Consider the following 22,566-nt stretch of genomic DNA (forward strand, 5'->3'; position numbering starts at 1 on the left):
GACAGTGATCTGAAACACTGAATCGAATCACTGTCCCTCTGAAATGGCCTAATCCAAATTGGAACAGCCATTTCACACAGCCCTAATGCCTGCTTCTGTCCTTGTGCTCATGCTAACAATGTAAAGCTTCCCACTCAGTTTTGTCTTGACTGCAGAATCCTGAAGTACCAAGGGGATGTCTGTGCAGCACCAGGCAATGTTAAACAGATATACCCTGCAAGCAAGCTCATGAACCAGTAGTAATATAATGCATTATTGCAGTGCTTTGCATGAGCTACCTATTGCAGCTATATCACTTCTGGCTAATAAGCACAGAACATTAGTACAATTCTGCCTTGTGTCGAAGGTCTTCTGAAAGTCCAGGAAGATGATGTTGTCAGTAGATCCAGGAATGGGGCGGCGGGGTGTCCTTCCCCGCTACTTTGCCTGTGCTGTGTATACACAGCGAGCTCTTGAGCTCACTGCCTGGTCAGTGCAGAACTTTGCCAGAGCACTGTATGAGCAGTGAGCTCTGAGCTCATCAGCTGATTAGAGAGGAGTCCTCCCAGACACCCTGCTTTCATATTGCTCTGAAGCCCAGCCAACGGGGCAAACATTGATGGTGTTCACCCTTCCCTTCCCTTCCCCCTGCTGAATTCAGTAGCAGGGGACAGGAGAGGGTTGAGTGGTAGTGACAGCAGCAGTAGTCACCCTCTTGGTTGCAGAGCTGCACAAAGGCAGGGGCTCCAGGCAGATCCCATGCTGAGAGCTCAAGTAGGACAACCAAAGGCACTGATATGTAAATTCCCATCCAAGAAGACCAGAGACCTTGCACTTGGAAGTTGATACCCACTCTTAAAGGGAGGCATGTGCCACAGTTGTCTATAGCTGGCCTGGCTCTAGCAGAAGGACACAGGTTGAATCCCAGGGATCTGGCAGAAGGCATAACAGAAAAAGACCAAAGATAAATACACAAGAAAAAGCAAAAAATAAAAAAATAGAGAGGCATAAGCTACATGAGGAACAGTGGTACCTCCTACAGCTGAAGTGTGGTAATGTACACTGGGAAAGCCTCAGTTCTCCAATGGAAACCACAGGAAAAGGTATAAAAAAATTAAGAGGAGCAAAAGAGAAACTCTGTAAAGGTGGTCAAAAAGGATAAAATAAAAATAAAAGCAGATGCATTTTCAAAACAATGTACACTGAACATTTTTCTTCTCTGCATACACCTGTATAGCAGGTTTTATTGTAGGAATATCCAAACGTGGCATTCACTGGATGATATTTATTTTTGCTCTTGTCGAAAGACAGCCCAATACTTTTGTTGAAAAAAGAAATAATGTAAAGTAAAACCCTCTAAAGCCACTATATGAAGAAAAGAGTGAAGCAACATAATCTGGGGAACATCCTGCTGAAGAAAGAAGGTCACAGGCCCAGGATGTGCCATTTTTACAAAACTAAGTCTGTAACATTATAATATAATATACTATGCTCACACTGCAAGGGAATAGACTAGAGAAGGGGAATTTGAGGTCTGATCACAGCGTATAGTATAAGCCAAGTATGAAGTTCACAGGTGCTGTTCTTGTTTTTCCTAGTCCTTATATTTGTATCTGGGGCCCCTGCAAATTGCCCAGATCAGACTAGTATTCTCCATGCTCTGTGCCTCTCCATCATCTGGGCTCAGATGAGTGTGAATGCAGTCTGATCCATTTAAGTGCTACTACCTTTTAAAGTGTTTTCAAGTAATGGAAGGCAAAGAAACTGCATTCTGTTTAAGTAAAGAAGAGAAGCAGGAATCAAGAGGAAGCAGAAACCATTTCATCTGATGCACAAGGCTCTCTTTTTAATCTATACTGTGGGTTCCTGACTCCTCTTCATCTTCATAAAAAGTGTCTTTCCAATATCTAAAAGTGACATTTCATCTATGGACCCTAAAATGACTAAAATATTTTTGCCAAAGATTAAATGAGTCTTCATTATCTTGTTCTTCTTTGACACCTACACAAAATGTTTAAAGATGTAGATTAAGTCAACAATCTCAGAATTTCAAACAATTCTATATGTTTTTATATTTGCATACTCTATTGTGCATTTTGTTTGACATACAGCTGTGACACTATCAAATGTGCATTCATCACTAGCAGGGGACTGCAGGAAGAAGGTCCTACTTAGCATAGCACCAGAGATTGAAGACATTTGCTCCATAACACGCTCAGCATGCATCAGTGCACTTCTAGCCACAGAATTCATGCAGACATTTGCTGTACCTGATCTACAATCACATGGCTTACCTTAAACCATGTGATACCGTGTTTCCCCGAAAATAAGACACTGTCTTATATTTATTTTTCCTCAAGAAGACACACTATGGCTTATTTTCAGGGGATGTCTTATATATCCAACTTCTTCTCTTTGCAGAAAGCCGTAAGATTCTTGCCTTGGGAGTCCTCCACAATTTCTTTCTTGTACTCAACAGAATAACTCTTTCTTTTTGTGCTCATCTTGTCTGGGGGTACAGATACTCAGGAAAAGTAGAGATAGGCCAGCAAAGCTGATGTGTAAGGGCTAGCTTATTTATCAGGGATCCAGTGAGAACTGGGTCCAATCTGCACAGTGGAGCTGTGATGATCTCTCTGGGCTCAGTAGCAGACTGCTTGCTGAAGCTTTTCCCCTATCCCCTGGTGTTTGTGTGGGGTGAGAGAGACCCACAGTGCTGAGTAAAACAGCAGCCACAGCTTTATTCTTCCCCCTGAGGACACACAATACCTAAAGCAGAACTTCCTGCTCCTCACTTCACTGAGGAGACTTTTACTTTCACTTTCTATTTCTCCCTCTCCGGTTACCTCCGAGATAGCAGCTGTCACGATGGGGCAAATGAGAAGGGCTGCCCGTCTTATTTACCGCTTCGCGCCGGTACGCTTAGCCACGCCTATCACTATGTCTTATTTTCGGGGTATGGCTTATATTGCGCAAATACGTAGAAATCCTGCTACGGCTTATTTTATGGGTATGTCTTATTTTCGGGGAAACACGGTAATAGAACAGGAGTAGCCCGTGCATGTGTTTGCTGGTGTTGGGAGACACGCTGAGAACCTGATCCAAGTCAATGAGGCTGGGGGAAGGGGCAGCCAGGATTGAGGGGAGGGCTAGTAGGTCTGCAAGGGGAGGAAGATTGGCAGGACTGAGGAGGGCTGATGTCATAGCATGGGGAGAACAACTACAGTTGGTGCTTGTTTCACAAACTGCACACAAAGAATGCCTATAGCTAAGCCCACTTGCTGAATGTCACCAAAACCTAACACCTATGGGTCAGGTCTCATGGTTTCACAGGCCAAATCCAGCCCATGGGTCATAAGTTACTAACCCATGATACAGGTAATCAGTACAACCATCATTTGCCACTTATTGATTGTCTATAAGGCCAGAAAGAACCACTGTGAGAATCCTGTCTGAACTCCTGCATAAGACAAGATACATAATTTCAGCAAGTAAATTCCAGCTTCATGTCCAATACCTTGTGGCAAAATACAGATTACCTTAGAAGGAAATTCAATCTTTATTTAAAAATTCCATGTAATGGCATATCCCCCGGATCCATTGGTAAGTTGTTCCAGTGGGTTAATTGCCCCCACTGTCAAACCCGAATTTGAGTTAACTTAGCATCAGCTTCCAATCACTGCGAGACAGTTAGGTGGGTAGGAAGGTGGCTGTGGGGTAGCATCCAGAGAGTCCTACTGAATAGATCCGTGTTGTCCTGGCAAGAAGTGGCCAGTGATGTTCCTCAGGATGCGAGGGGGAATTGCTTACTGGCCTAGTTTGCGGATGACACCGAGTTATGGGGAAGTGTGGTCATGCTTGAAGATAGGCTGCAGATACAGGTGGACCTAGAGAGCCTGGAAAGTTGGGCAGATCAGAACCAGATGAAGTTTAACACTGAGAAATATAAAGTGTTCCACCTGGGGATGAATAATCCCCTACACACCTACAGGCTTGGCAACGCCGATCTGACCAGCACTACAAATGAAAGAGACCTGGGGGTAATAAGAGACCACAGTATGAACATAAGCCTACAGTGCGATGCTGTAGCCATCAGGGCAAATACTACTTTGGCATGCATCAATTGATGCATCTCCAACAAAACCGAGGAAGTGATTCTTCCATTCTACTCGGCATTGGTGAGACCGCAGCTGGAGTACTGCATCCAGTTCCGGGCACCGCACTTCAACAAGGACATGGAAAAGCTTGAAAGGGTCCAGAGAAGAACCACTCATATGATCAGAGACTTGCTCGGCAAGCCATATGAGGAAAGGCTGAGGGACCTGGGACTCTTCAGCCTGAAAAAAAAGAAGGCTTAGAGGGGACTTGGTAGCAGCTTACTGCTATAACAGGGGCATACAGAAAGGGCTCGGTGAATAACTGTTCAGACTATGGAATAAGCTATTTTTAGAGGTGGTCCAGTTGCTTACCCTGGAAATCTTCAAAAGGAGACTGGACGGTCACCTGACCCCAGTTGTCTCTCCTGCTTGGTACAGGGGGGGCTGGACCCAATGATCTTCTGAGGTCCCTTCCAGCTTCACAATCTATGAATGAATTTATGAACTGGGTCTTGTGCCTTTGTTAGCTAGGCACAGGAACCTATTATCAGTTACCTTATCCTCATATAAGGATATAGATGTTTATTAACTTAAATCAAGTTACCTCTAACCTTCTCCCTTCATGTGTCATATAGACTGTCTTTATAACAACAGTACAATGGAGGGCCTCTCCCAGGGCCCAGGGGGAAGCAATGCAGAACAGCTCAGTTCTACTGAGGACAATAAAGTTAACAATTATCTTTAACTATGCTGTTTAACAATATCCACACTAACTGCCATGTTCTTCTGCCTTGCAAAGCTAACATCATTGCATAAACCCAGGTTTTAAACTGTAAAAATGATTCTCCCCAAAACAACAAGGCTTAAAATATTTTTAAAAAAACAATCTATTAATACAAGGGGTTCTATGACCTTAAACATATGATTCAGCATTTCTGATTACAATAATTCACAGTAATAAAATCTGGAGTAACAGCATGTCTGTGTGGAATAACAGAAAATGTTGATCAAGTGAAGACCAAATCCTGGAAAGGAGGTACAGATGTGAACTATTCACCAGAGACTGAAAGTTTCTCCTATCATTCTGTGACTGTCTTATAAAACACAGGGCAGGGGCTGGAGGGAGATTATGTGTATCCAAGCACGATTCAAATCTCAACACTAAGGTTAGGAAGGGGAAAAATCTTTTGTTTTGTTATGGTAAAGAAAGTTATTCATTTTGTTCCTCAGCAATATACAATTGCTATTTGACTCAGTGGTTTGTTCTAACACTTTTAGGTGCCAAAAAAAAAAAAAAAAAAACCCAACAAAAAAACCCAACCTACCCCCCAAGCGTGTAGGTCAGCCACAAGATGAGTCACGAATACTGATTTTAAACTAATATGTACAAAGCTGGTGAAACAAAGTATCTTAAACACGTTCCAGCTACAACAACAACAATCTCCTCTACTGGATTTATTAGCAATCACTGTATGAATAAGAAACAGTAGCTGCTTTCTACCTAATATGGAAAATTAAAATAACATAGGTGTTTGATTTCCTTTGCTGAACTACTATGCTGTATTTTGTTTAAGATATTAATTTCTCATGGGTTGCATATCTAAAAAATATATAATTTCTGAAAAACTAAAGTAATTGCTCAGGCTTTGATGAATCGGAGCATAATGTTAAATAATTATTCATTGCCTTTATTCTTCTGTCAAGGTGGGCAAAATCATCTCTTTTTATTGCTTTTCTTATATAAGGACACAGGTCCCTATGACATCCATTTTATTTTAAACTAATGCTTCTATTATTTCAAATCTGAATAATTACAGCTGACATCATCTATTCTTTGGTGTCCTAAAAGATCTTTAGCTCTTGTCCACTGCTACATATTTTATGCATTACATGAAATAAAATACCTCAAGATTTTGAAAATATTTATTTTAAAAACAGCAATGAAATTGTCTGTAATCATATTTTCTGCTCTGCTTTGAAAGCAGCATTATTCAATATGCCAGTGGTCTTTTCCATAATAGCAAAGTATTAGAAATTCATGCTGCTCTAATACATCTGAATTCATTGATGTACTGCACTCCCTATAGACCTAAAGAAACATTTCTTCTTCAGTTTCGTATGTCCTGCACACTACCTACCGATGTAATGGTTGTCAAAACAGTTGTACAGTAGCCTTTGAATTCAAAGTGTGCCTTGACTGTATACTAAAAAAGACAATAAACCTAACTATATGCATTATACTGGCTTTTGTTGTCAATACAGATAAAGCATCTGGGAAATAAATCCCCCCAGTTTTATTGCTTTTTAACATCTTTTTCACTTTCAACTTCAAAACTTGAAATCTGAAGCATTCAGAGAAATTGAAATCCTTTTTATATTTTTCTTGTAAATTTTCTATACCACACCATTATGAACACATTTTTCAAAAAGCTCTGCTCTAGCATAAGTGTTCTATATGAAAGCACTCTAAAAATTCTAGTGCTCTTTTTATCTAAAAGCAGCATTGTGAATTTTAATTCAGATTTGCTAAGAAAACTCTTAACACCCATAAAATGTACTCCAGATCTTGGCATGTCTATGATTTTATGTTAAGCACATAAACACAAGAAACATTTCATTCTTTGTAGCATATTAAAGGACATTTTTCAGATTAAAAAACACTCTCGTGTGAGGCACTATATAGGTACTTTTGCTTGCAAATGGCTAATGGGTACTTCTTACTGTCTTAGGGCTATTTCAGGAGGATAATATTCATATGTACAAAGAAGCCTAAATAGGTTAATAACTGAAAATGAAGCAGACCTAGATACAGTGGAACCGCCAACATTGTAGTACACTGGAAAAGGCTCCTTTTCTTCCACCATACATAAGTTAACTTACTAATCAATGCATTTTCATTATGAAGTTATATCTAGATATCCAATTTATTTTAAATATTGGCATATCATAGTTATGCCATATGTATTTACTGCAGTCTTGCAGCTGGAGCTGATGTCCCAGGAGTAGAGGGTTGCAATTTTTTGTTGCAATATTACAAAAAGCTGCATAATTTTGAGTCCTGTATATCTATTTTAAGTACTGCATACATTTAACTTCTTAAGAAATTTGTGTTTGACATCATTATAAATATAAGCGTAAGTGAAATCCTTTTTATATTTTTCTTGTAAATTTTCTATACCACACCATTATGAACACATTTTTCAAAAAGCCCTGCTCTAGCATAAGTGTGCTTGGTAGAAAACAGAGATCCAGGCAAGAACAGAGAAGCAAGCATAGAAACTAAGAGCACTGTGTTGAAGAAGAGAAATCATGATTATTTTTAAGTAAGGAGTATGAGAGAGAGACTTCAATCAAATTTCAAAGCAGGCTAATTCTAACTTAACTGTCAGATAATGTAAATGCCAATGGGAAATTCTCATCTCCCAACACTGAAATTCTTCAGAAAAACCTCCACAGTGCAAAAAATCTATGAGGCTGATCCTTAATAAGAACTCCCTGAGCTGGTACTGGGTTCTTATTGTGTGCACTTAAGCACTTCTATGGATGAAAACTCTTACAGATCCTGGGTTAAACCTGCAGTCCTTACACAAAGGGATTTCAGTGGAAGTTGAGGTCTATATACAAGTTTTAGTAAACCAGGAATTTTAGTTGGAGATTATCAAATGAATGCTTTTGAACATGTAGGATGGAGTAACTTTTAACTATACTGGGTCAAATCTTGAAGACCTTGACTTTTACTTAGCCCTTGCTCAAAAACATTGTAATTTTATAGAAGCAAACAGTTCCCAGTTGAGATGAAAGGAAAATGATGTGATTCGAGTGTCCAATATTTTTCAGCTTTGTCTTTGAGGTCAGTGTACTTATTTACTTCCATCTGTTTACAACTAATAAATTTATTAGTTAATAAAAATAACTTAAAGGAAAGTGTCAAATAATCTGTTTATAGTTGACTACAGACCATTCAATCCAAGTGAAGGATCAAAAACATAGATATCATTGCTGAAATATTGTATAGTTAAGAACTATTTAGTCATAACATTCTCAAGAGGAAGAGTTTATTTGCCAAATTCAATGAAGTTATACTTGTTTATACTAAAACTGAATTTGGTCTAATATCAGTAAATTCCAGTGAAGAAAATAAATGAACTAGCGCTTTTTCCCCATTCTACCAAGGATTCAGTGCTGAGAACAATTCCAGTATAAATAATTATTAGCGACTGGAAAATTAAACTCATTCTAGGGTGTTGTAATTTGCCAACATCGATATTTGATATACTAGTTTTGTTGTTATTATTTGCCCTTGATCAACTAGTATATCAAAGAGTTGGTAACAAGTTTTTGGAAAGTGGGAGAAATTGATAAATAACGTTTATAGTAAAAAAAAAAAAAAAATACAATTGGTCCATTTAATAATTAACAACAACAAGATTGGTGGTGAGTTATATCAAGAGGGTAGAATGTTAAAGAAAAGAAACGTTATCAAGTGCTGCATCTTAGATATCTATAATTCTACACAAATTCTTCTGTCTCCTTTGATGTTCCAGAAGGTTGAAAGCAATGTGGAGTGACTTTTTCTTCACTGCAAAGTAAGCTTGAATTATCTGCATTTGAGTTAATTACTTTCAGGTTATTCTACCTCTAATTAGAGAAGCCACACTGCAAAGTAACACTCAAATTAGAAAGGCATCATATTAGCATCTAATGAGCTATACTAACTTTATTTGTGGCTTATTCTGTGACACATCAGCCAGCTTGAGTTAAACACACTCAAGGTGTTTTGTGAGTGGATGCGATTCAATGTAGAGGTAACAGTTCAGTTAGGACAATCAGCGGTGCCTGCAGGATCATTCTTACCCAGTATTCATTCGGTAAACTTAGTGCTTCTCTTCTTTTTTCCTATATTTCCTGGAGTCCTGAACTAAATTATGTCCTGACATCAAGACTGCCTAGTTACACTACTCAGTAATTATTATCATCTTCATTGTTGTTGTTGTTAGTATCAGTATTATTACTATTTGCCCTTGATCAACTAGTTCTTTGTGATAATCTCCAAACTTTCAAGTCTCTCTGTTCATAGTTTTTTACAAGGGGCTACCATGGAACATCAGTGGTTTTAAAAGGATACATAGTTTCTAAAATCCTGGCACAAAAACAGTCAATTCAATGAAACACAGCTTTACATCTTTACTGAAGTGTTAAGGTACTTCATCAGGTACTTCCATAGTTCCAGTTCTATGAACACGTCAGCTCATTTTATTTCATAATGAGATCCAATACTGTATTTTATCAGTTTTTAGGACAGCTACACAAATTTAAGTTAATCTCAAAAATACTTCCGTAGTTCTGTGTTGAAAGTCCCCCCCCACTCCCTCCATCATGTAGGCTCTTGAAGTTCAGATTCTCCCTTCAAATATAAAGAGAGAACATTTAATCATGGAATCAAGTTTGGAAGGGATCACAAAAGGTCATCTGGTCCAAATCACTGCCGAAATATAGTAATGCTACTCCTAAATTGATCTTGTCCAGTGCTTATCCATCCTCCTTAAGTGAAGCAGGGACATTCTGGGGTGGGGTGAATTGGGGCAACTGCCTGGGGCCCCGTGTATGGCCCAGAATGCCATACAGGCCCCACCATGGCTGCCATGCACCACTGCTGCTCTGGCGATGCTCACCACCCCCTTCACCGCCCCCCCCACCCCGCTCCACACACCCTAGGGATTTTAAACTTCTCTGAGCAATCTATTCCATTGCCTTAGTGTACTGGATAGCAGCTGCACAGCATATAGGAGTTCTGAATCAGGCTTCTACTAGTTGTCTGATCTGACCTAGTTGGAAATACTGGTTGAAGACAGTTTGATTTTAATGAATTTACAATGGAATACTGTCTACCAGTTGGGTGTCTGTTCTAAGCCTGCATAGTTTCCTGACAGCTTGTCACCTCAGCTTCTTGGTTTATGAGCTAACAGAAGCTGGAAGCCTCTGGCTTAAAGCTCCTAAGCTTGACAGGCTGCTGTATAGCAGGACTTGGAGCTTCCCAACTTTAGGGAGGCCATCTGATGAGGTGCCATCTAGAAGCCATGTAGATTGAGTTTCCAAGTTTAGAGGCTCTTGTCTCAGTGACTGCTCCCTGAGCTTCCAGGTCTCCGCTCTTGACCAGGCAGGATGGCAGGAAGCTACGGAGTACTAGTCACGAGTTTATAGGTTCACTGCTCCCAAGAGCTGTTGCCTTGAGCCAACCTACCCTGATACCAGGTCTTCATTACTTTTCACAGAGGATTTTTGAAAGTTTGGGATTTGCTGTCCACAAAACAAAATTATCTGCACACCTGTACAGGTGATATACTTGAAGTATGATACTTATTCTTAAGAGTTTCTTGAAAAATATTTGTTGGAATATTTAAGATGGCTCTAGACTTGTAATCAATTTTGTCAGGACAGATAGAAAGACATAAAAATGGCAAATATCTTAAGATCAGGACCATGATGACTTTGGGCCAGATCCTAATCAGTACTGTAGCTGCCTAAACAGAATTTAGTCAGAATTTTAGTCACAAAAAGCAATCCAAATCAATTGCATCCAACAGCTGAGGACTGATCCAGATGCCTAATGTCTAATATAAAAATGCATCAACAGTCAACCAACAAGTGGGAGTGTGACTAATCAGTAATGAGAATGCTTCCATGAGAAGGAGTCCTGGGTGCTAGATCTTCTTGGCAGACTGTTTATGCATTTTATGTTAGATTATCATTGATTAAAATAGTAAATAACCTATTTAGCAGAGTCCAGGACCCAGAATATCTGTCATGGAATGTGTCTTAACCACTAAACTATCATGATTACAGCCTCTCTTGCATGCTCTCTTTCTGGTGGCCCTGTCAATTTTATATCCTTGGCTGCCAGTGGCCTAGCTTCAGCAGGAAGGGTCAATTTGGCTCATTCTTCTGGGAATAGGCACCTAAACTGTGTAAGTTGTGACACATATGTGGAGATACCCATAAGGTTGATTTGGGTCTAGTTTGGCACAACAGGCAGATTTTCAATAGTTTTAATGGAATTTCTGGCAGGGTAATGACTGGAAACTGTGAAGAAGGATAAAAGATTTGGTCTACAGTCAGAAATGACATTTGGTGTTTTCCTGAAGTATAGTAAACAAGAAAGCGAAAGCTAAATTTCTGTACATCTCTCATTACATGCACATTAGAAAGAAAAGACCTTGTAAGGAAACCAAAAAACCCCAGTTATCTGAAGCTAAAATCTGTTCAAACTCAAATAAAATGCATTGGGCTGTATTCTATTTTCATTTACACCAATGAAAACATGGCATAAGGCTACTGAAGTCAGTAGGTGAAATCGTGGCCCCAACAGAGTCAACTGCAAAACTGTCACTGACTTCAATGGGTCAATATATCACTTCATATAATCAGAGTAATATTGCTGAGAAAGCAAAGCCAAGCAATCTAATCCCACTTGAGACCTGGGGACAGACAGCCCTGTATCAGTATATCAGACATCTGAATGTTTTAAATTAGCACCAAAACCAAAGATGAAAATTCCTTACCACTGCAAGTGAATTCGAAAGCAGAGTCCCATCTTGGCTGAGCATATTGGATACTGTAATTTCAGGTAGGTCCATGTTTTGTGGGTGGAATGGAAGCAGGCCATTATGATTCATTGGGTGACACAGAGAGTGATACCCAGACTCTACTTCATTCAAGTGCACCAATGAATGGTCAGGTAATGATGGAGGAGTTATGGGAGGTATGTTGAAATCTTCACTTTCAAGACTTGGGCCAGGAAAAGACTGTAAGGAAAAAATATAGATATTACTGCAAGTTACTCAAAAGCCTTATAAAAAGCCATGTAGAAACAAACAAAAACACTTATACATTTAAGCAGAAGTTTCAATTTAGCAAAGAGAGCATTTTAAACACTCATATATTATAATGGTGGAGCTTCACCATTATATATAGGATAAAAATTGCCTCAAAGGCATAACAACCTCTGGTACTTTCACAGCTTTCATTAGACAGAGCTTTTTCTTCCCCTCAAGAACCTGAATTCAAACAGATTTCAAGGGTACAATTAAATTTTTCCAAGAGTCTTCATCTAGTTGTATGCCTTTTTCATGGGAATTGTGGAAAAGGGAATTCAATTTATAAAATTAACATTGAATCAAAAATGCTTTATGAGACTCCCTGCTACTGAGATCAAGAACTACAGAGTATAAAAGAAGCCTATTGCTTTTTTTGGCTTATATAAAAGAAACATGCATTCATTTGGCTTCAAAAGAAAAACAAATTAATATAGAAATAGCATGCGCATTGCATAGGCATATATTATAGTTATCAAAAATACATTTGAAATTATATTTCAAGAATATGGATTTTTCCTTTCTTAATCTATAAGCTCACAAATATGTGTCTTTCTTATTCATCTAAGCAATTTACTCCATAAGGTGACTGTTTCTGCTGTACATTGTTAAATCATATAACTTATTTTATTCAAGGTAATGCCACAGATAAAAGTCAGAGGGATACACCAAAGTGGATACAGGAATTGCTATTATTTATGCTCTTTCTACAGCAGGTAGGCTCATATGGGGATAAGGGACGGCTGTGTGGGCATATTTTTGTACTTCAAAGGGAAAAGTGAGCATTGTGGTTGAAGGTGGTTAAAGCAGTAACCTGACAGGAAAGGAGGGTTATGAGATGATGGAAGTTCCACATGCGCAGATGTTTTTCAATTCCTGGTTTATTGCTTTGTTCAATTGTGAGAGATAGAGAGGACTATTTTGATAACAGTGTTATGTGATTTGGATTAAGACTGCAGAGGGTCCAAATGTAGTCGTTCAATGAAAACCTTATGTTCAGGGTGCCAGAGAAGTGCATGGACCTCAGCTGTATCCCAGTGGATATGGGAGAGGAACTGCTATGCCACCTACCCTTTTCTGCAGGGACACAGTCTGTTCCTTCCAGCCACTACATTGTGGGAACCATCCTATCCTTCTTTTTGCCTTTTGTGAAACGTGGTTGCTCAGGGTGTTAACATTACTTACCATGTACTAAGGACTGCAGCTATATCTAGCTCCTCACAACTGCCATGAGGAAGTATGAAAATGCTCCTCTTTGCAAACATGAGACTGGACAGAATTTATATTGTTCTCAGCAGTTATTAATAACATACTGGATGTGTCTACATGAGACTCTAATGCACAGTGGTTACCGAGCATTTATTTAGTACTTATATAATCAAGTACTAAATAAATGTGCAGTAACCAGAGTTGCTGAGCAGTGGCACTGACAAATGCCTTTTTAGTGATGTCACCGAGCAGTAGCTTAATAATACTGCACAGTAGCATATTAGCACTGTTGGCGCTGTGATGTGCTACTGCACAGTATTATTCAGGTACTGTGCAGTTAATGTCTTGTGCAGATGTGGCTACTCATTCCCTAATGTAGTATAACACTGTGTATGAAATGCAAAGCTACGCAGAAGGCCAAGAGATGAACCAGTGTCCCAAAAGATAACATAGAGGAATTCAGTTATTCAGAACAGAGATAGAGATAGTTTCATCACAACACCTGAGATTATTCCACCCAGCTGAAGCATGTACATAAAGCCTTTCACCTGGATTTACAACATAAGGTTTTACATGCTTCCACTGAATTATTGAGATATTGCTGGAAGCCATAACTAAATAACTTGCTCCAGAAAAGTGCACCTTGCCATGCCCAAAAGGAATGTCCTGTCACTGTAGTCAAAGGACACTATAGCTATTTACAGCACCTGGAGATCTGTTCCAAATTAAGGGTACCATAGTATATAAAGAAGATTCATGGATAAACTCATGGGAGCAGAAATATGGGACAAAAAAAACAACAAAACCTGACAACAAACCCATCATTATGTGTGAGGAACTTAGTTTATCTTTGTCTGGTAGACTGATTCTGTTCTTAAGAAGACCGTACCATGGTAAACTAGCCCTCCCTCCTGCTCCAGGTATTTGACTCTTTAGCATTTGGTGTGGTTTTCTAGTAGGAGTTCTCAGAGAAAGAATATTGGCATCTAGCTTGTAAGCCTTCTTTCTTGGCATTGACAAAGTTTTAATGCAGCCATCAGTTAAGACTCCATGAAAGGCAGAAAATGTGTGCATCAAAAACAATTCCTCACTGGATGGGAAAGAAACATAGCAGTGATAAAGAAAACAAACTAGGATTAAGCAAACAATAGGTAATTGCATAAGCTGCCAAATTAGTATGTTAACAGGATAGATAAAAATATAAAGTCCCTTCCACAAAGGCTTACAGCCTAAATTTCACTTGATATAACAGAAATAATGAAAGAGTAGAGACGTGATGGGAAGGAAGAGAGTGATGACATCAGAAAGGTTATTCTGGACAAGTGGATCTCATATATACTGCATAAACTGCCCATCATGATGATCTGCCTCACAGCCCTCTCATATTCATCTTATGGGTAGATGAGGTGGCTTGGTCTGTTTGGAAAGATGCAAGGGGTATGAATGGAAAAAGGTTGGGTTCGAACTACTGTACATTTACTACATGACAGCCCCATAGGAATTCAAAGCCTCAGAAGATATTTTTCACACTTACTCTATCCCAAGAGTGGACAATTACTTGGGCTGGAGGGCCACTTAAGGAGTTTTGGTGAGTTGCCATGGGCTGGGTCAGCGCTCCCTGCTTCCTTGGGTCAGGTCAGCACCCCCAGCCAGCCAGCCACAAAGCTCACCAAAACTCCCCAGTTGCTCTGCCCCAGGGCCCAGCCATATGCTATCACTATCTGGGAATCTTAGGGTCTCTATGGAGACCAGCCCAGGACCTCCATGGGCAGGATGTGCTTGGCCAGGCAGATGGGATGGGGCCATGGGCAGTCAGGGAGTGGCATCTGGGACCAGGATAGGTGGGAGGGGCCAGGGCTGGGATCATGGGGCAATAACAGCACAGGGCTGGGGCCCAGGGCAAAACCTCAATCTGTTCCCTTCACGCCCCCACCTGCAGAACTGGTGCCCTACATAGGGATGTATGGGCAGCAGATCATAGCTTTGTCCCAGGCCCTGACCCTATGCTGTCACTGACCTGTGATCACAGCCCCAGCCTCACTTGCCTGTCCTGCTACCTGCCCACCAGCAGCACCATCTCATCTGCCTGGCCACACACACTCTGCCCACACAGGTCCCTGGCCAATCTCCATGGAACCCCTGCCTGCCCGCTTCATTTGGAGCCCCTGACGGTGGGTGTGGAGTGGACAGGCTGGGGTGATTAGGCAGCAGGGCTGGATTTGGCAGCAGTGGTGACGCTGACAGCAGCAACTGGAAGAAACTTCCACCACTAGGTCTACAGTGAAGTGGAGTCTGGCCACTGTGCCAGCCCAGCCCTGATGTGTACCTTGGCACAATGGGACCAAACACATGTACCACAGCCCAGGCTGCCTCATGCACCTGGGCTGGGCAGGGCTGAGGGATCTTGACAGGCTACATCTGGCATGTGGGCCATATTTTGCCCACCCCTACGAAAATGTAGTTGCAGAAAGTGACTGTTCAAGATCTTCTGTTTGCTGATGACTGTTCCCTGTATGTCAGACTTAGATTTGGCATTCAACAGATTATGAACCATTTCTCTTCAGCTTGTGACAACTTTGCCTGCACAATCAACAAAAACTAAGACAACAGCAGTGATGCACAAGCCTTCACCAGAAAAGCTTTACACAGAGCTTGCCATCACAGTGAATGGCCAAACCCTTCAGGCAGTGGACAAGACCACTTATCTCAGCAGTACATTGTCACATGCAGTTCACATTGATCATGAAACCAATGCCAGAATTGCTAAAGCAAGCATGGCATTTGGCAGACTATGTGAAAATGTGTGGGAGTGCAGAGGCATCAGTCAACAAACAAACTGAAAGTCTACAAAGTCACTGTGTTGCCAAACCTGATGTATGCATGTGAAACCTGGATGGTATACAGACACCACATTATGTAGCTTTCACTTCATGGGCTGTCTGAGGAAACTGATGAGAATAAGATGGCAAGACAAGGTCCCAGACACTGAGGATTTTACATGGCAGGCATTTAAAACATTCACACACTGTTCATGGAATCACAGATGAGATGGGCAGGCCATGTCACCAGGATGTCAGATGAGTAACTGCCAAAGGTGATCTTTTATGGCGAGCTAAAGGAGAAATAGTGCTCTCAGGGAGGCCAGAAGAAATGCTTCAAGGACTCCTTCAAGTCATCCTTGAAACATTTCAACACTGACCTAAAGTCTTAGGAAGATCTCACGCATGATCGTTCCACCTGTTGAAGCCTCATCCATACTGGAGCTACCATCTACAAGCAGAAAAGACCTGCTGGAGCAGAGCAGAAGTGCAAGCAGCGTATATCTCACAACCGCAACATGTCCACTATTGATTAAACAACCCAAAGTGGCATCTCTCGCTCAGCGTAACCACAGATGGTTCAAAGCACAAATTGACCTGATCAGCCATTCATGTGTCCACAGAAACCAAACCAACCAGTGACATCATGGTCATCTTTGAATTCAAAGGATGAACAACGTGCCCACCCTGGCTCTATCCCAATCTCCCTGTACCATTCCACAAACAGAGTTGTTCCTGGAAATATTCACCTCCCTGCTGGCACCAGGGTAACAACTGAATGAGATATCTCTCCTCAATGCTCTTCTAAGGGGAAGAGTCTGCCAGGGGAATTTCTCTTTTCTCAACTTGCTTAAGTAAGAACTTAACAGAGCTCATCTATGACTCTGACTCTTCTCCTCAGATGCTCTGTTTGTATAATACTGGGAGGCAAGCTTCTAGATTTGCACTGGGGCTGAAAAAGACCATCACTATTAGCGAGGACACAAGCCAAATACTGAGAAAACTACCTGTGTGATAGCCACTAATATTCAGTGTGCTCAATTAATCTGATATTTGAATTGCCAACCATTCTACTGTATATGCTTATAAAATGTAGATTTCATTTAAGAATGATTTTTTTCTTTCAAATATATGTTTAATTAGTATCACTTCAAATAGAGTGGCAAATGCACCACAATGATGACATGTAACTTCACTTATTATAATTTAAATGAAACACTAGTCTGATAAATTACTACCATCCAAATGTATAGTTAAGAGTATGCACATGCATTATATATGTAGGTTAAGCATTATGAATTCAAGGTTACTACGTATGCTCTCTTCATTGCAACTAAAAATTTACACTGTTATTAGTTACAAACCAGCTATAGTGCATTTGATGCCACAATTTAATAGATACTTGTCAAATGATATTGTGCAAATTTTTAGATTGCTGTGGCAGAGTATTAAAGAAAATAATAAAACAACAGTACAATATGTAACTAATGTGGAAATTAATTAACAAGCTGTAATAAACTACTCCCCATAGTACTATGGTTATATAGGAAGTTTTGGGAGGTTGTTACCTTGGTGCCAGCAGGGAGGTGAATAGTGAACAGTACTAGTGCCTGCACCTTTTTAGGGGAAAAAAACCCCATTAATGTGAGGCAGAATCTAATTCAATAAGTGAATGTTTGAGATCATTAGTACAAGGAATATTTCACTATGCTAATACTTCCTATCTAGCGAGGCAGTGCCCTCTTTATTTTGTGTATCTGTGTGCACATATTTCTACTCTACCATTGCTATACCAAGAAATAATGTCACTACTACTGTTTGTCTCATTGCTGCTGTGAATGCTTGTGTCCAACTCTAGTTCAAATGTATATCTAATTGCATTTCAGAGTTTTATACCGATTAACACTACATTCTACATGTTACTTAGATTTAAGGTTTAGTCAGACTTCCACAGTTCTGCTGTATCCTGAAGGCCAGGGAATATCTCTTCTTTATTTTACTAGTCAAGACACTGAAAGCAAATTGTAATTTTAAAGCCGAGAGGGCATAGCACTGCATGTTTTCTTTGCCTCACCCCTGACTGAAAGAGGACTTAGCAGTGAGTGTGCTTTTCTCCCCCTAACTATGGAAGGGAGGAACTTATTGGTTATCAGCACTAGGGAGAGTTCCTATATTTTATTATAACCAGGAGAAATGACGTTACAAACCCAGTTAAACCCTACTGGAATGTATTGACGAGATCAAGCCTTTATTTTACATTGTTAAAGAAAACAGTTGAATTGCATCTGAGTATCATCATAAGCACTTTTGAGCATATTTACATTTTAGATGTTTGGTTACAAGAACCTCAAAACCAAGCCACTGTGAATGTGGTGTGTTTGGTATTTTATTTAAATTAACAAAGCTGAACCTGAATTTAACAGTTATAAATACAGGACTGACCCAAAAACAGAAGGAACTTACTCTATGGTTCTAGTTTAATGTTTGTGAAATGTTACATTCAGTTCTTTTACAGAAAATATACCCTTCAAAGTGGTGAAAATCGCCAAAGAGTACTCACATGAGTTTTCTGCCATTAACTGTGGGAATCTTTCCCTTACTACGGTTAGAAAGAGGTATTTCACCATATTAAGCGTCTTACAGGCTAACTGGCTCAGGCATAAGCTTTTGCAGGAGATAGACTACTTTGTCAGATGCTATGAATCAGAGGCTGCTGCCTATGAAAACTTATAGCCTGAACCAGATAGTTCTTAAGGTGCCATTCTGCCCTGCCTTCTCTTTTTGCCACTATGATTAGTGGCACAATCAAGCCAATGAATTTTATTTCCTTTTTAACACACACAAAACATTCATTGTAATGGATAGGTATTTGAAATACTTGAAATGGCTGTATGACAGACTGTATAACAATTAAAGAAGGGAATATAAGGACAAAAAAACTCTACATAATAAATTATGGTGACTACAGATCAAAAGAGAAAGCTTATTTATGCTTGTATTGAATGTTGTATATCAAAGTTTGGAAAGTAAATGGAGAAAAAGAAATGGAAGAAAAGGAGATATTTAAACACAATGACCACAGGAGGCAGCAAACATCCAAATATCTAACACAAACTGGGACGAGCAGAACTACTATCAAAAGACATCTTCCAGCAGGTAAGTTTAAGTTAAGTGCTGGATGGCAGAATTATACAAACTCTCAACAAAATATGGTATTAGATATAAGTCCCTAAAAACATGGTCTTCTTACAAAGGCACCCATTTAAAAAAAAAATTAATGTGGATTGTATCTTAATTTTTCATTTACACAAAGGCTTCTGCATCTGTAGAAAGATGCCATTTTTTAAAGATAGATGCTTCAGGTTCTTCTATCATTGAACACATGGTTACATAACTGAAATAGTTATGAATTGAAAATAATGTAAAAACAACAAGCTCATTTGGAGAGAAAAAACAACAATTTATTTTATACGCATCTGAGAGTTCGGGTTGCATATCTGACAGTGAAGTTTTCTGGAGTTTTAATGGGATCAACCTAAATCTCCAGTTTCTAAATGGAGGACCTTCAGAAGCAAGTGTTTTTAGCTTCTTTTGTCTCTGCATGAGCAAGGCTTGATAGCTTGAGACGATAATGCATTATTGTGGAAACCTTCGGTCTATTACATAAATCATCTTAACACTCAGCAAGAATTGTCCAACAGTACCATTGATATGTTCAAGTCAATGATCCTGCAAACAATTTTTTTGTGTTTCTTCATATGTTTGACAACAGCAATAAATCATATTCATTTAAAAAACACACAATATACTAATTTATCAAGCAACAGCCATCAAAAACACATTATGGGGGAAGGTATACCTTTTTCTCCTCATTGTGTTAATCAATTTCTCTAATTTATGTTAGGTAAAGGGCAACGCCTCAAGCAAAACATTAATTTTCCAGTAGTAGATGAATTCTATTTTCAATAAGGTGGAGAATATGCTGACAATTATATAATTGATTTAAAATAATCACAATTTCAAAGGCAACAGAATCATGAAAAGGTATCATGCTTTTTAGATTAGACAGTTCATCTCAAGAATCTCTTCTCATTGTTTAATTTTACAAATATTGCTAAAAAATTTGTTTTAAAACAATTTTTTTTTCGTTTTATACTGAAATGCATGTAATAGGGGACAATGAACAAAAACAATCAGAAAAGATTACAAGATCTGAATAACATAAATGGCTAAAAATACAAACGTTTTAACCTCTTCAGGGGGCTAAGAGTATAGCTTTCCTATTCAGAATATTTATATCAGTCTAGCAGAAAAGCACTCCCTCTTGCCATTGGTCCTGAGGTAAGGGAACTCAGGGCCAGATCCAAAAGCTTTAGGTACCTTACTTCTAAGTGTCTGGCCTTAAAACCCATGACTTCCCACTCCTAGACAAGTATCTTAAACACCAAGCTAAAGTTATTCTCCCTCTTCTTGTTCTTCTGCTTCCATGAATTTTGCATTCCTTTCTGCACAGGGGCTCAGCTTCAATAGGAAGGGTGAAGAGTCCTTCTCTACCTGGAGCCTCAACAATAGCCTGGCAATAAGTTACTCTGTTGGGAGGTGGAAGACATAGGTTTTAATCCCCTCAGGCAGACATGATTTTAGAAACCAGGTATTCTACTACATCACAGAACTATGATATGGTTGGAATAACAGAGACTTGGTGGGATAGATCACATGACTGGAGCACTGTCATGGATGGGTATACACTCTTCAGGAAGGACAGGCAGGGGAGAAGAGGAAGGGGAGTTGCACTTTAGGTACAGGAGCTATATGATTGCTCAGAGCTCCAGTATGAAGCTGGAGCTAGGCCCCTTGAGAGTCTATGGGTTAGGGTCAGAGGGGAAAGCAACAAGGGTGATGTTGTGGTAGGGGTCTGCTATAGACCACCAGAGCATGAGGAAGTGGTGGGTGAGGCTTTTTTCAAACAGCTAGTGAAAGTTTCCCAATCACAGGCCCTGGTTCTCATGGAGGACGTCAATCACATTGACATCTGCAGGGAGGTCAATATACTAGTGCACAGGCAATCCAGGAAGTTTTTGGAGGGTGTCGGGGACAACTCCCTGGTGTAAGTGCTGAAGTAGTGAATTAGGAGCTGTGCTCTTCTTCACCTGCTGCTCACAAACAGGGAGGCATTGGTAGGGAATGTAGTAGTGGATGGCAAGTTGGGCAGCAGTGACCACAAGATGGCTGAGTTCAGGATCCTGAGGAAAGGAAGGATGGAGAGTAGAAGAGTAGGGACACTGGATTTCAGAAAAGCAGACTGACTCACTCAAGATACTCATGGGTAGAAGCCAGACTGAGGGGGAGAGGAGTCAGAAGAGCTGGCTATACTTCAAAGAAGCCTTGCTCAGAGTGCAGGAACAAACCATCCCAATATGCAGGAAGACTAGCAAGTATGGCAGAAGACCAGGTTGGCTTAGCAGGGAACTCTTCACTAAACTAAAATCACAAAAAGGAACCAGTCAGACTCACCTCAATCCCTGGAAAACTCATGGAGCAGATCCTCAAGGAATCCATTTCTAAGCACTTGGAGGAGAAAAATGTGATTAGGAACAGTCAGTATGGATTCACCAGGGGCAAGACATGTCTGACCAACCTGACTGCCTTCTATGATGAGATGACTGAGTCTGTGGATGTGGTATACCTTGATTTTAGCAAAGCTTTTAATATGGTCTCCCACAACATTCCCCCAGGCAAGCTAAGGAATTATGGGCTGGATGAATGGACTGTAAAGTGGCTAGAAAACTGGCTGGAGCATTGAGCTCAAACAGTAGTAATCAATTGCTCAATGTCTAGTTGGCAGCCGGTATCAAGTGGAGTGCCCCAGGGATTGATCTTGGGACCAATTTTATTCAATGTCTTCATCAAGGACCTGAAAGTTGGCATAGAGGGCACTCCCAGCATGTTTACAGATGACACCAGAGTGACCTAGACAAATCGGAGGATTGGGCCAAAAGGAATCTCATGAGGTTCAACAAGGACAAGTGTAAAGTCCTGCACTTAGGACAGAACAATCCCATGCACCAGTATCGGCTGGGGGCTGACTGGCTGGGCAGAAGCTCTGCAGAAAAGGACTTGGGGGTTACAGTGAGTAAGTGAAAAAGAGCCAGGCCCTTGTTGCCAAGAAGGCTCATAGCATAGTAGGCTACATTAGTAGGTGCGTTGCCAGTAGGTCCAGGGAAGTTATTATTCCCCTCTATTCAGCACTGGTGAGGTCACATCTGGAGTACTGTGTTTAGTTTTGGAAGCCCCACTACGAAAAGGATGTGGACAAATTGGAGAGCCGAGGGCAACAAAAATGGTGAGGGGGCTGGAGGACATGATTTATGAGGGAAGATTGAGGGATCTGGACTTATTTAGTCTAGAGAAGAGGAGACTGAGAGGATTTAGTTGCAACCTACAACAACCTGAAGTGTAGTTTCAAAGAGGATGGCGCTAGACTGTTCAGTCGTGGAAGATGACAGAACAAGGAGCAACAGTCTCAATTTGCAGCAAGGCAAGTTTAGGTTAGATATTAGGAAGAATTTTCTCACTAGGAGGGTAGTATAA

At 40.2% G+C, this 22,566-nt stretch overlaps 1 protein-coding gene across 2 annotated transcripts in view; it reads right to left on the bottom strand.

Moving 5' to 3' along the window:
* The window catches only part of TOX (thymocyte selection associated high mobility group box), a 302,827-nt gene that overhangs the window by 118,328 nt on the left and 161,933 nt on the right, over positions 1-22,566 (bottom strand). The window contains exons 3-4 of one of the 2 annotated variants that reach the window (XM_090040035.1): positions 21,490-21,543; positions 11,636-11,878 (exon numbers count right to left, since the gene is read on the bottom strand). In XM_090040035.1, the coding sequence (XP_089896161.1) occupies positions 11,636-11,878; positions 21,490-21,543 (297 nt within the window). The remainder of the gene's footprint in view (positions 1-11,635; positions 11,879-21,489; positions 21,544-22,566) is intronic. The other variant, XM_090040036.1, reaches the window with a different exon arrangement.

This window comes from Crocodylus siamensis, chromosome 3 (assembly GCF_052110815.1).
Source record: "Crocodylus siamensis isolate JL-2025a chromosome 3, ASM5211081v1, whole genome shotgun sequence".
In the NCBI taxonomy this organism is placed as follows: Eukaryota; Metazoa; Chordata; order Crocodylia; family Crocodylidae; genus Crocodylus; species Crocodylus siamensis.